This window comes from Cervus elaphus, chromosome 4, assembly GCF_910594005.1.
Source record: "Cervus elaphus chromosome 4, mCerEla1.1, whole genome shotgun sequence".
In the NCBI taxonomy this organism is placed as follows: Eukaryota; Metazoa; Chordata; class Mammalia; order Artiodactyla; family Cervidae; genus Cervus; species Cervus elaphus.
The window spans coordinates 50,761,956-50,773,595 of record NC_057818.1 but is presented as its reverse complement, the minus strand read 5'-3'; the positions used below and the strand labels follow the sequence as shown (position 1 = coordinate 50,773,595).

Below are 11,640 nucleotides of genomic sequence, written 5' to 3'. Positions count from 1 at the left end.
AGTTCATTGGTTGAGATTTTCAACCAATGGGAGTTGAGTCAGTGCTCATGACTGATGGGAGGGTGTAACAGAGCTTGATGAAGCCTTTCCCTCCAAAGATGTAGTTCTACTGCTGTAAGCAATGGAAATCTAACTCAAATTCATTTAGGCAGAAATGGGAATCTATTTTTAGGAGCTCTGGGGCAGGCCAAGAGCAGACAGACATGCTGGATTCAGGCTTTAAATGATGTCTTTGTTGTTGTTCAGCTGCTCCGTCATGTCCAACTCTTTGTGACCCCATGGACTGCAGCACTCCAGGCTTCCCTCTCCTTCACCATCTCCCAGAGTTTGCTCAACTCATGTCCATTGAGTCAGTGATGCCATCCAACCATGTCATCCTCTGTCATCCCCTTCTCCTCCTGCCTTCAATCTTTCCCAGCATCAGGGTCTTTTCCAATGAGTCGGCTCTTCGCATCAGGTGGCCAAAGTATTGGAGCTTCAGCTTCAGCATCAGTCCTTCCAGTGAATATTCAGGGTTGATTTCCTTTAGGATTGACTGGTTTGATCTCCTTGCTGTTCAAAGGACTCTCAAGTCTTCTCCAGCATCACAGTTTGAAGGTATCAGTTCTTCAGCACTTAGCCTTTTTTATTGTGATGATGTCTTTAGCAGCAGCCGTAGTTTAGTCACTAGGTCGTGTCTGACTCTTGCAACCCCATGGACAGTAGCCTGCCAGGCTCCTCTGTCCTTGGGATTCTCCAGGCAAGAATAATGGAGTGGGACTCTGGTTTTCTCAATCTCTCTGCTCTCTTTGTCTCTTCTGTTGTCTGGTATTATCCATATGGTGGTAGGAGAGTTGCTGGAAGTCTCCTCTGTGGTAGATTGTATTATTTTCAAAATATTTTCTTCCCTCCCACTGGTCCTTTCCTTAGGAGAGGATTTTACTTCCCTCTTCCCCACTGATGAGCTTAGTAGTGCAACTTGTTTTGGCCATGACTCCTGTTGGCCGTCTTTTGTACCCATAGGTTTCACCGAGTTCCAGGGACTGCTCTCTCCCTTTGACCCTTCAAGGATAAGAGTGTAACAGAGCCTCTCTGTGGCTAGATTACAGGTGTTTCACCATCCCTCATTGGATACCCCTCACTTTGTAAATAGTGCTATTATTAAATGCTCAATTATCTTACTTGTGTGTGACTTAGTTTTCTGCTGGGATCCTGACTGACACAGAATTCTATTGGATAGATCTACCACAGTTTTGGTTTTTTGTTTTTGTTTTTTTTTTTTTTTTGGAGGGGCTTCCCTGGTGGCTCAGCAGTAAAGAATCCGCCTGGCAATGCAGGAGATGTGGGTTCAATCTCTGGGTGGGGAGGATCCCCTGGAGCAGGAAATGGCAACCCACTCCGGTATTCTTGCCTGGAAAATCCCTTGGACAGAGGAGCCTCGTGGGCTACATACAGTCCATGGAGTTGCAAAAGAGCTGGACACGACTTATCGACTAAACAGCAAAACCACCACCACCACAATTATCAGTTGTATCTCCTCCTCTACCACCTCCTTATTCTTTTGCCTTCCATCTTTCCCAGCACCAGGGTCTTTTCCAATGAGTTGGCTCTTCATATCAGGTGGCCAAAGTATTGGAACTTTAGCATCAGTCCTTTCAATGAATATTCAGGGTTGATTTCCTTTAGGATTGACTGGTTTGATCTCCTTGCTGCCCAAGGGACTCTCAAGAGTCTTCTCCAGCACCACAACTCAAAAGCATCAATTCTTAGGTGCTCAGCTTTCTTTATGGTCCAACTCTCATATTCGTACATGACTACCAGAAAAACAATAGCTTTGACTAGATAGACCTTTGTCGGCAAAGTGATGTCTCTACTTTTTAATATGCTGTCTAAGTTTGTCATAGCTTTTCTACCCAAGAGCTAGCGTCTTTTAATTTCATGGCTGCAATCACCGTCCATAGTTAGCATCTAATATCTGTTAAGACTTCCCTGGCTGTCCAGTGGTTAAGAATCCACCTGCCAATGCAGGAGACACAAGTTTGATCCCTGGTCTCGGATAATCCCACATGCCTTGGAGCAACTAACTCCCCGTGCCACAACCATTGAGCGTGCACACTCTAGAGCCTGTGCTCCACAACATGAGAATACACCTCAACAAGCCCGCGCACCACAACAGAGTAGCTCCTCGCTTGTCACAACCAGAAAAAGCAAAGCCTATGTGCAGCAACAAAGACCCACCACAGCCATAAATAAATGAACAAATAAATATAATCTTAAAAAAGAAAATATAAATCAGACCATGGCATGCCTGTACAAATGGAATAAAGCACAGTCAATTTCTTGCCCACTTCTCTGACCCAGTCTCCCACACCTCTGTGCAAGCTGGTCCCAGCTCTGGGCCTTTGGACTGGCTGTTACCTCTGCCTGAAACACTTGCCCCCCAGGCCCTTGAATGGCTGTTTCCTTCTCATCCCTCACCTCCACTTAAAAGTCACCACTTCACAGAGGTCTTTACTGATGGCCCTGTGCCTCAGTCACTCCCTATTATATGGCTTGTTTTTATTTGCCTCTTATCAAACACTGTCTGAAATTATCTTGCTTATTCATTTGTTTCTTAACCATCCTCTCACTGACTGGAATGTTGGCTCCATTCCAGTAAGAGTCTTGGTTCCATGGTAATCTCACAACTCAGAACAGTGCCTGCCACATGGTAGGGACTCAGTAAATATTTGTAGAATGAATGAATGAGTAATTCTATCCACAAGACTTCATAATGAATTTTCCCTTGAGATGTAGCCTTGAACTCTAAATTGAAATTGCCAACACGTCACACTACTAGTCTTGAAATTCTGCCTCTGTCCCTTACCTTGAAATCTAAGATCACCATCTATTCGACCTTTCCCTTCCCTGACCCTGCTTTAAAGAAAGATGAGGGCTTCCCTTGTAGCCAAGTGGATAAGAATCCACCTTGCATTGCAGGACACACCGGTTCAATCCCTGATCCAAGAGGACCCCACGTGCCTAGGAGCAACTAAGCCCATGCACTGCAACTACTGAAGCCTGCTTGCCCTAGAGCCCATGACCACAACAAGAAGCCAAAGTGGGACCCAGAATGAGAAATGAGAAGCCCAAGGATGGAAAGCAGAGTAGCCCATGCTCTCCACGACTAGAGAAAGCTCACCCTCAGCAACGAAGACCCAGTACAGCCAAAAATAAATATTTTTAAAAATAATAATTAAAAAATAAAGATATGGAGTTTCTCAGCTCATCTTTTTCTGTTCTAAGGAAGCATTAACAGTTAGTTAGATCTAGAGAAACAGGAAAGCTCACAGGGTACTCCAACAGCCCTCTCTTAAGGAAAAGGCTGCCAGGTCCCATTTTAAGGCCCATTGGAAAGGGAGGTCCAACAGACTGCTAAAGCCAAGAAGAGTAATAAGTGTGTGCTCCTTTAAGAAGTGTTATTTTAAAAAGTGGGGAAAAGACCTAATGTCTCCAAAGAAGACATACAGATGGCTAACAAACACATGAAAAGATGCTCAACATCACTCATTATTAGAGAAATGCAAATCAAAACCACAACGAGATATCACCTCACACAAGTCAGAATGGCCATTATCAAAAAGTCTACAAACAATAAATGCTGGAGAGGGTGTGGAGAAAAGGGAATGCTCTTGCACTGTTGGTGGGAATGTAAGTTGATACAGCCACTGTGGAAGACAGTATGGTGATTCCTTTAAAAACTATAAATAAAACCACCATGTGACCCAGCAATCTCACTCCAAGGCAAATACCCTGAGGAAACCAGGGTTGAAAAAAACACATGTATCCCATTGTTTATTGCAGCACTATTTACAATAGCTAGAACATGGAAGCAACCTAGATGCCCATCGACAGATGAATGGATAAAGAAGTTGTACACATACACAATGGAATATTACTCGGCCATAAAAAGAACAAATTTGAGTCAGTTCTGATGAAGTGGATGAACCTAGAACCTATTATACTGAGTGAAGTGAGTCAGAAAGTGAAAGATAAATACCATATTCTAACGCACATATACGGAATCAGGGAGAACGGTTCTGAAGAACTTATTTACAGGGCAACAATGGAGAAACAGACTAGAAAACAGACTTATGAAAAAAAAAAAAAAGAAAACAGACTTATGGAAATGGGGAGGGGGAAGAGAGGGTGAGATGTATGGAAAGAGTAACATGTAGATTTATATTACCATGTGTAAAATAGATAGCCAACGGGGAATTTGCTATATGACTCAGGAAACTCAAACAGGGTCTCTGTATCAACCCAGAAGGATGGGATGGGGAGGGAGATTTGAGGGAGGTTCAAAAGGGAGGGGATACATATATACCTATGGCTGATTCATGTTAAGGTTTGACAGAAAACAATAAAATTCTGTAAAGCAATTAACCTTCAATAAAAAATAAATTTAAAAAAATGTTATTTGCTCAGTCATGTTCAACTCTTAGGGACTCCGTGGACGGTAGAAGACAATAGCCCTCTAGGCTCCTCTGTTATGGAATTCTCCAGGCAAGAAAACTGGAATGGGTTGTCATCCCCTTCTCCAGGGGATCTCGCCGACCCAGGGATCAACCCCGAGTTTCCTGCATTGCAGGCGGATCCTTAATTGTCTGAGCCACCACGGAAGCCCTTTAAGAGGAGGGCTGGAAAACGGAGGGGGCGTGGTCATAAGAGACCTGGTGGGTTGGATAAGATGAGCCCCTTCCGGTTACATAGTCCTAGCAAGATGGCGGCGCCCAGGGCGGTAGGTGACCGAAGCTTTTAGAGCCCGCTAAGTTAGTGTCCGCTCTGCTGTCTCTGCCTTCAGGACCTCTCTCGGCGCCCAGCGGACAAGGAGCGGGAAGGAGCAGGGAGCCTCTCCCGCTAAGCCTCGCTCTGGGCGCGGAGACGTGTGGTCCTCGGGGGCTGGAGGATCGGTGCGGGTCACCGGCCGCGAAGGAGAGAAACCAATGGGGAAGCAGGGCGTGCCGACTGAGAAAGTGCGCCAGACCAATCAGAGGGAGGGATCCGACGGGCGCTGGGCGTCTAGGGGCGGACGACAGTGGGACTTGCAAAGGATGAGGGTTTGGAAGAAACTGGCAGAAAAACTGAGATTTGAGGTCCAAGAGTAGGAGACCAAAGGTGAGGGAAACTCATGGAATAGTTAGGAATTTTGATGGAAAACCCAAGAGGTGAATTTGGGAATTCCAAGGGAAAAGATCTAGGGGAAATTAAGGGGAGAATTTGCAATATTGTGGAAACAATTTAGGAAGAATTCGGCAAAATCAAGGAATGGACCTAGGAAAATTAAAGTAAGGTTGGGAGCTTAAAAGGAATTTTAAGGGAAAATAAGGATGTGGGCAAAACTATTGGGAGAATTTGGTTAAAGCAAAAAGAGAAACTGAGGCACTTTAAGAGAAAACTTTGGTGGGGTGGAACTTGAAGACAGTTTGGGAGCTTCAAGAGGTAAGTTAAGGATGGTTTGGAGAGAAATTAAGATTATATTTGGGAGCTTCCCTGGTAGCTCAGTGGTAAAGCACCCTAGACCCCATTTCTCAGCAACAGGAGTAGCCACAGCATCAGAAGCCTGCACACTGGAATGGAAGCGTAGCCCCCCATCACAGCAACTAGAGAAAGTCTGCGCAGCAATAAAGACTCAGCATAGCCAAAAAAAAAAAGTTACATTTAGGGGAAAGGAATGCCTTATTTATGAAAACTCTGCTGGGAAGCGGATAAAATTAAGGAGAGAATTTGTAGTACATTAAGAGTTCAGATAATAGAGGTTTGATGAGAGACTAAGGGCTTGGAGGAAGTTAGGGGGAGAATTTAGGAAAACCAGAAGACCTTTGGGCCAAATCAAAGATAATTTTTTTTGGCAGCGCTAGGTCTTGGTTGCTGCGTGCAAGATTTCTCCAGCTGTGACAGGCAGGGGCTACTTTAGCTGTGGTGCCCGGGCTTCTCATTGAGGTGGCTTGTCTTGCTGCGGAGAACAGGCTCTAGGTCAAGTGGGCTCAGTAGTTGTGGCACGTGGGCTTAGTTGCTCCACAGCATGTGAGATCTTCCCAGACCAGGGATCGAACTCACGTCCCCTGCATTGGCAAGGAGATTCTTAATCACTGGACCACTAGGGAAGTCCCAAAGAGAATTTAAGATTGATTAAAGGAAAGAACTTGGGGAAAGCCTGGGGAAATTTTGCAGATTCCGAAGAACTGGAAGTTCTTAGAAGAGAAATGAGCAGGGAAATGTTGAAAAGGGAAGATTTGGGAGCAAAACCAAGGGAATCTGGCTGTGTGTCTCGAAGGAGGCTCTGTGCTCAGCTCCTCCTCCCCTCTTCTCCCCAGTCCCTGAGGCTAGTGGCCCCGGTATGGAACAGGGGTACCAGCGGCATCCGTGGCCTGAGCAAGGCAGTGGACCCGGAGGGCAGTCAGAGGAAGGGGAGGACACTGCTCCAGTTCCTGACTGACTGCTTCTATGATGTGGAGGCTGTGAGGGAGTACCTTCTCCGGAAGCAGGTGTTGAAGGTGCAAAAGAAAAATCGGTGAGAACCCCTGGCCTGCCCAGCCCTGCTATCCAGGCCTCCCTGGTCTGCCCACCCTGCCCTTGCCACTCCAGGAAGCCCTAGGGCTTCCAAAGGTGAGCCTTGCCCAGGTGCCTCTTCATTTCCAGCCCACATGCTTGTGAAACCCTCTAACTCATAGAGGCAATCCATTGCCTACTATATCCTCTTGGAAGTCTAGCTGGCACGTCAGACCTCACATGGCTAACAGCACACTTTGGTTTCCCCCTAAAACAGCCTTCTCACCCCCAGGCCTTCCCCATCCTGGTCAGTGGCACCATTGCCCATCTGTTGTTCAGACCACATTCTAAGGAGTTATCCCTGATTCCTGTCTTTGCTTCCCTTCCCTCCACATCCAGTCCATCAGTGTCACCTTCTGCCTGTAGCCTGGTCGGAGCCCTTTTATTTTATGCTTGGATGACTGCAGTCGTCTCTTATCTGGTCACCTTTTGCCCCCTGTTATAGCCTACACAGCAGCCAGAGGACTCTTCAGAAAGGAAGATGGATAACATTACCATTTTGCTTAAAACCCTCTTATGGTTTCCGACTGCAAACTAGAATAAAAGCCAAATTCCAAGGCTGAAAATCTGGCCCTTTACTGAGCTTTGAGACCTCTACTTGGGACACCCACTCACCTCTGCCAGCCTGGCATCCTTATTGCCGTTTGTTCATCTTAATTCGAGCCTCTGAGCCTTTGCAACTGGCTTTTCCCTTGGCCTGGCAGACTCTGACCCTGACCTCTGCAATCCCTCTCTCATTCAACTCTCAAGTTTCACCTCCTCCCACACGAAAACCAAATCACTCACCTCCATCCCCCATCCCGACCCGAGCCACTCCTTGTCTGTTCCCTTAGTATTAACTTCACGGAATTGATACTCGGCGATTTGTTCTTAACTTGCCGGTTATCTGTTTCCCCTGTGAAATAACTCTGCAGGAGCAGGAACAATGATCCTCCTTGATCACCACTGTCCCCCAGTGCCCAGCACTTCAGAGGCCCTCAGTAAATATTTGCCATCTGGTTCAGTCTGCCTGCCCATCTCAATCCCGTGCTGTGGACTGTGACCCTCTCAGCAGCACCGGGGCCTGGCAAGGGGTGTGGTGCTCCAAGGCTCACCCTCGGCTACTCTTCTCCCCGCAGGTCTGTCACCTACATCAAGGAGCGATACGGCCCCTACATCGCAGGGGCCTATTTCGTCTTGAAGCAGGGAGGCTCAGTCAAGTATGACGGCAAAGGTGTCAGAATGGGGGTGGGGTCGGGTAGAGAGGCGGGAGAGCTGCTTTCTAAACCTGGGGCTCCTCCATCGGACGGGCTCATGTCAGTCTGACTGGCTTCCGTGCACACCCTGGTCTCTGGCCCCTCCTGGCTGTGTGGCTGGGGACTTGTTCCTGAGCTTCAGTTTTGTCATCTGTAACACGGGATGGTGGTCATGTCTAACCTGCAAGGTGTGCTGTAAAGATTCAGAGACACTTTGCAGTCTGGACACTTGTCATGGGTCACAGGCCAACACAGCATGCGTGCTCGGTCAGCACTAGTGTGTCTTTTCTTTCTTCCTTCCCCCTCCTCCTCCTCTTGTTTTTCCCCTTTATTTTCCTTCTGTTTTTAAAACACAGTTCACATAGGCTTCATCTAGCCTTCCTCTTGGTTCCAATTAAGATTTCACTTGTTTTAAGCACTTCATCCAGCACCCTGCTTAGAAATAGTGTACCTGTCTGTAAATATCTCAACATTCACCAATCTCTAAGGATTCTTGTCTCATAGCTCTTTTTTCTCATGTTAATATCCATAATCTCTTCGACCCTCAGCTTCCAGGTATGTAAAATTGGCCAAACACTCCATCTTTGATGAGGTTGTCAGGGGGCCCAATGAGACCAGACATGTAAAGCCCTTAGCGCGGGGCCTGGTGTATAGTGAGCGCACCAGTTTCTCTGATACGGTGCTAGGAGTGTTATTAGGAGGTTGGAAGGTTTCGGGACCCTGCTGACACGCCCTCTCTCCCAGGTTTCGGGACAGGGAGTGGATGCGGGCGGATGAGCGTGGCCTCTCCTCCCTTGAGTTCCGGAAGCTCCAGGAGGTGCCCCTGGAGGCAGTGGATGCCAGTGGCTGTGCCATCAACTACCAAGGCCTGGACAACCTCTGTGAGTGGGGTGGGGCGGGAGGAGGTGGAGACAGGCCAGGCGCTGCCCGTTCGTGGTGGGCTCCAGACGGGCCCTGAGTGCCATCCACCCTCTGCCCCCTGCAGTGGCCCTGAAGGAGCTCCAGTCCCTGTCGCTGCGACGCTGTCCCCACCTGGATGACTGGTGTCTCGGCCGCCTCTACCAGCTGGCCGACTCACTGCAGGAGCTCTCGCTGGCCGGCTGCCCCCGCATCTCTGAACGAGGCCTCGCCTGCCTCCACCACCTCCAGTGAGAGGCTGGGCCCCAGACCAAGGGAGGGCAGTCCCCCTACCCCTGCCTCCTGGACAGATCTAGAGCTGGTGGTGGGTCAGCATAGATGAGCTGCGCAGTGAACCTCTGGGAGGGTGGGAGGACTCTTAGTCTTCCTGTCTTTTTGTATTAATGAAATTACAAGATATTTACACTGTTGTGGGACAGCAGGAGCCAGAGGTGTGCAGATCCACACAGTGGATCTCATGTACTTGAGCAAAGATTTTATTAGAAAGCTGGGGGTCAGCGTGGGGGCAGGTACACCCCCACACACACTCACACACACAGACGCCATCCTTATATGTGACCCCCCTGCATCTTGCCTCCTCTCAGGAACCTCCGCAGGCTGGATATCTCCGACCTTCCTGCCGTGTCCAACCCGGGCCTCACTCAGATCCTGGTGGAGGAGATGCTGCCCCACTGTGAGGTTCTGGGGGCTGACTGGGCACAGGGCCTCAAGGTGGGGCCAGAGGAGCAGTCCCAGGATGCAGCCGGCAGCCCCATCCCCGCCTAGCCTTCGGCTCCTCCCCGTCGAGCTGGGTCTTGGCCAGGCTCTGCTGAGAGCCCAACAGCTCATCCTCTGGCTTTGTTAGGCTCATTCAACCCCAGGGGTCGGGCTGGGGTGAGGGGAGGAGAGCCTGAGGTTGGGACATTTGTTCTCTGCCGGGGTGCTCTGGCTGGCTGCAGCCAGCCTGAAGCTTACAGCTCCTATCAGCTTGTCAGGTAGCCCTCTCCACATGCTTCTCTCCTTCCCAGTTTCAGGAGCCCCCTTCTCCAGCCTGGGGGAGGTAAGGGCCTCTGGCTGCAAGTAGCCCCAGGGAGCTGCACTCTTCCTTGTGGTTGCCCCGCACCATGCCCACTTCTCTGGCAAGAAACTTCTCTTGACTTGTCAGAAGAGTCTTGTCGGATTATCCCACTTGCATATGCTCCTGTTTCCTGCCAGGGGGCACTGCTGGCATTCTACAGGGCAGGTTCTTCCCTATGTAGGACGACTCGGCTCACCGCGGGCTGCAGCATCCTTCGTCCATACCCACTGCATGCGGGGAGTTCCACAGTGTTCCCCTTACTGAGTTACTGATGCTCAGCTCCAAATTCAACTTTCTTTGCTCTGTGAAAATTGATCTGGGCCTTAGAAATATTCTCCAGTATAACTGGCCTGATAAGGTTTGCCAGTAGAGGGCGCCCGAGAGATGTTCCTCAAGGGAGGGAAGGCTTTTTTGCTTTCTGGCTTTGCTCAGGGGTCCTTGCTCAGCTGCCCTGCAGCGCATGGTGGTGCAGGGCTCCCCGCATCTGCTGAGGTGAATCAGGTGGTCAGCAGCTTCCCCTGGCGCCCTCCACCCCCCACTCTGCAGAGGACAGCCTCCACTGAGGTTTCTGAATGTCTCTCCACCACACCCCTGAAGGTGGATTTCCGCTAACTCCCAGGGCCCCTTACCAGTGAATCCCCTTCTTGCTTCACTTTGCTGTTAAAGTCATGGATTCTCTATATTAAACTTTCCCTGTTCAAATTACTGTGTGGCTTTTCTCTATAGACTGGATCCAGACTGATAAGAGCCTTGGCATCTGGAGTGTTCCCAGAGATAAATTCACAAAGACAGGATTTGGGGGTTGGTTTGTTTCCAGCCTTTGGCTTAATTGCACTACTGAGCTCTTTGGCAGTGGGAAATGAGACATTAGAAATCCATGGCCTAAATGTCATCAACAGGATGAATGAATAATGATGTCTTTGGCTTGAGTCCACTGCTGAGCTCCTTGGCAGTAGGAGATGAAACATTAGAAATCCATGACCTAGATGCCATCAACAAGATGAATGGATAACAAAGATGTAGGGGGCATATGTGATACATAGTGGAATACTACTCAGCCATGAAAAAGAAGTAATGCCATTTGCAACAGCATGGATCGACTGGGAGATTATCATATTAAGTGAAGTAAGTCTGAGAGAAAAATATATCTCTTATATGTAGAATTTTTTTAAAATGATACAAATGAACTTACAAACCAAAAACTCATAGACTTGAGAAAAACCTATGGCTACTAGGGGGAAGGAGAGGAGATAGCCTGGGAGTTTGGGATTGACATGCACATGCTGCTATATCTAAAATAGGGAGTTCCCTGGTGGTCCAGTGGTTAGGACTGTGCTTCCACTGCTGACGGCATGAAAGGTTGCTGCTGTGAGCTGTGTGTTTCACCGGGATTCGTGACCTCTGGAGGAGAGGATTTCAATCTGGGGTCAGAGATGAGGCTTGACTACTTGGGGAACTTTTTGTGTAACAAAGTTTTATTAGAGTATAGAGACAGAGAAAGCTTCTGACATGGACATCATAAGGGGACAGAAAGAGTGCCCCCTTGCTAGTTTTTAGTTTTACATCTGTTAGAAAGCTATTAATCAGATATGAGAGACAGCTCAAGGCCGAGGGAGTTTCACCAGACCTCTCCCACAATAGACAGGATGGCATCCCCCAGCCATAAAACAATTGATAGGAACACTGGCTTGTTGAGCCATTATTCAGCCCAAGGTTTGAGAAAAGAAAAAAAAAGTTAGTCTTGGGTGGAACCATTTTGAAGAAAGGCAAATTCTAAAGCAAGTACGTAGTTTAAAAAACATTTCCACAAGAAAGACATTGGTTAGCTCAAGGCAGGACGTCTGCCACTTGCAGTTTATT

The 11,640-nt window shown here is 48.4% G+C and overlaps 1 protein-coding gene across 1 annotated transcript; it reads left to right on the top strand.

The window, feature by feature from the left end:
- The first annotated feature begins 4,688 nt into the window (after nucleotides 1-4,688).
- On the top strand, nucleotides 4,689-10,482 carry DMAC2 (distal membrane arm assembly component 2). Its single transcript, XM_043899260.1, has 6 exons — nucleotides 4,689-4,759; nucleotides 6,336-6,532; nucleotides 7,689-7,769; nucleotides 8,550-8,686; nucleotides 8,791-8,953; nucleotides 9,308-10,482. Exons 1-6 carry the CDS (start codon nucleotides 4,709-4,711, stop codon nucleotides 9,486-9,488), a joined length of 810 nt encoding a protein of 269 aa, XP_043755195.1. The 5' UTR covers nucleotides 4,689-4,708; the 3' UTR covers nucleotides 9,489-10,482.
- Nucleotides 10,483-11,640: the final 1,158 nt, after the last annotated feature.

Excerpts from the sequence above, each read along its gene's own strand:
- DMAC2 (XM_043899260.1), top strand. The coding sequence starts at position 4,709 with ATGAGCCCCTTCCGGTTACATAGTCCTAGCAAGATGGCGGCGCCCAGG. Across the intron at positions 7,770-8,549 it reads AAGCAGGGAGGCTCAGTCAA|GTTTCGGGACAGGGAGTGGA; the intron begins GTATGACGGCAA and ends CCTCTCTCCCAG. Across the intron at positions 8,954-9,307 it reads GCCTGCCTCCACCACCTCCA|GAACCTCCGCAGGCTGGATA; the intron begins GTGAGAGGCTGG and ends GCCTCCTCTCAG.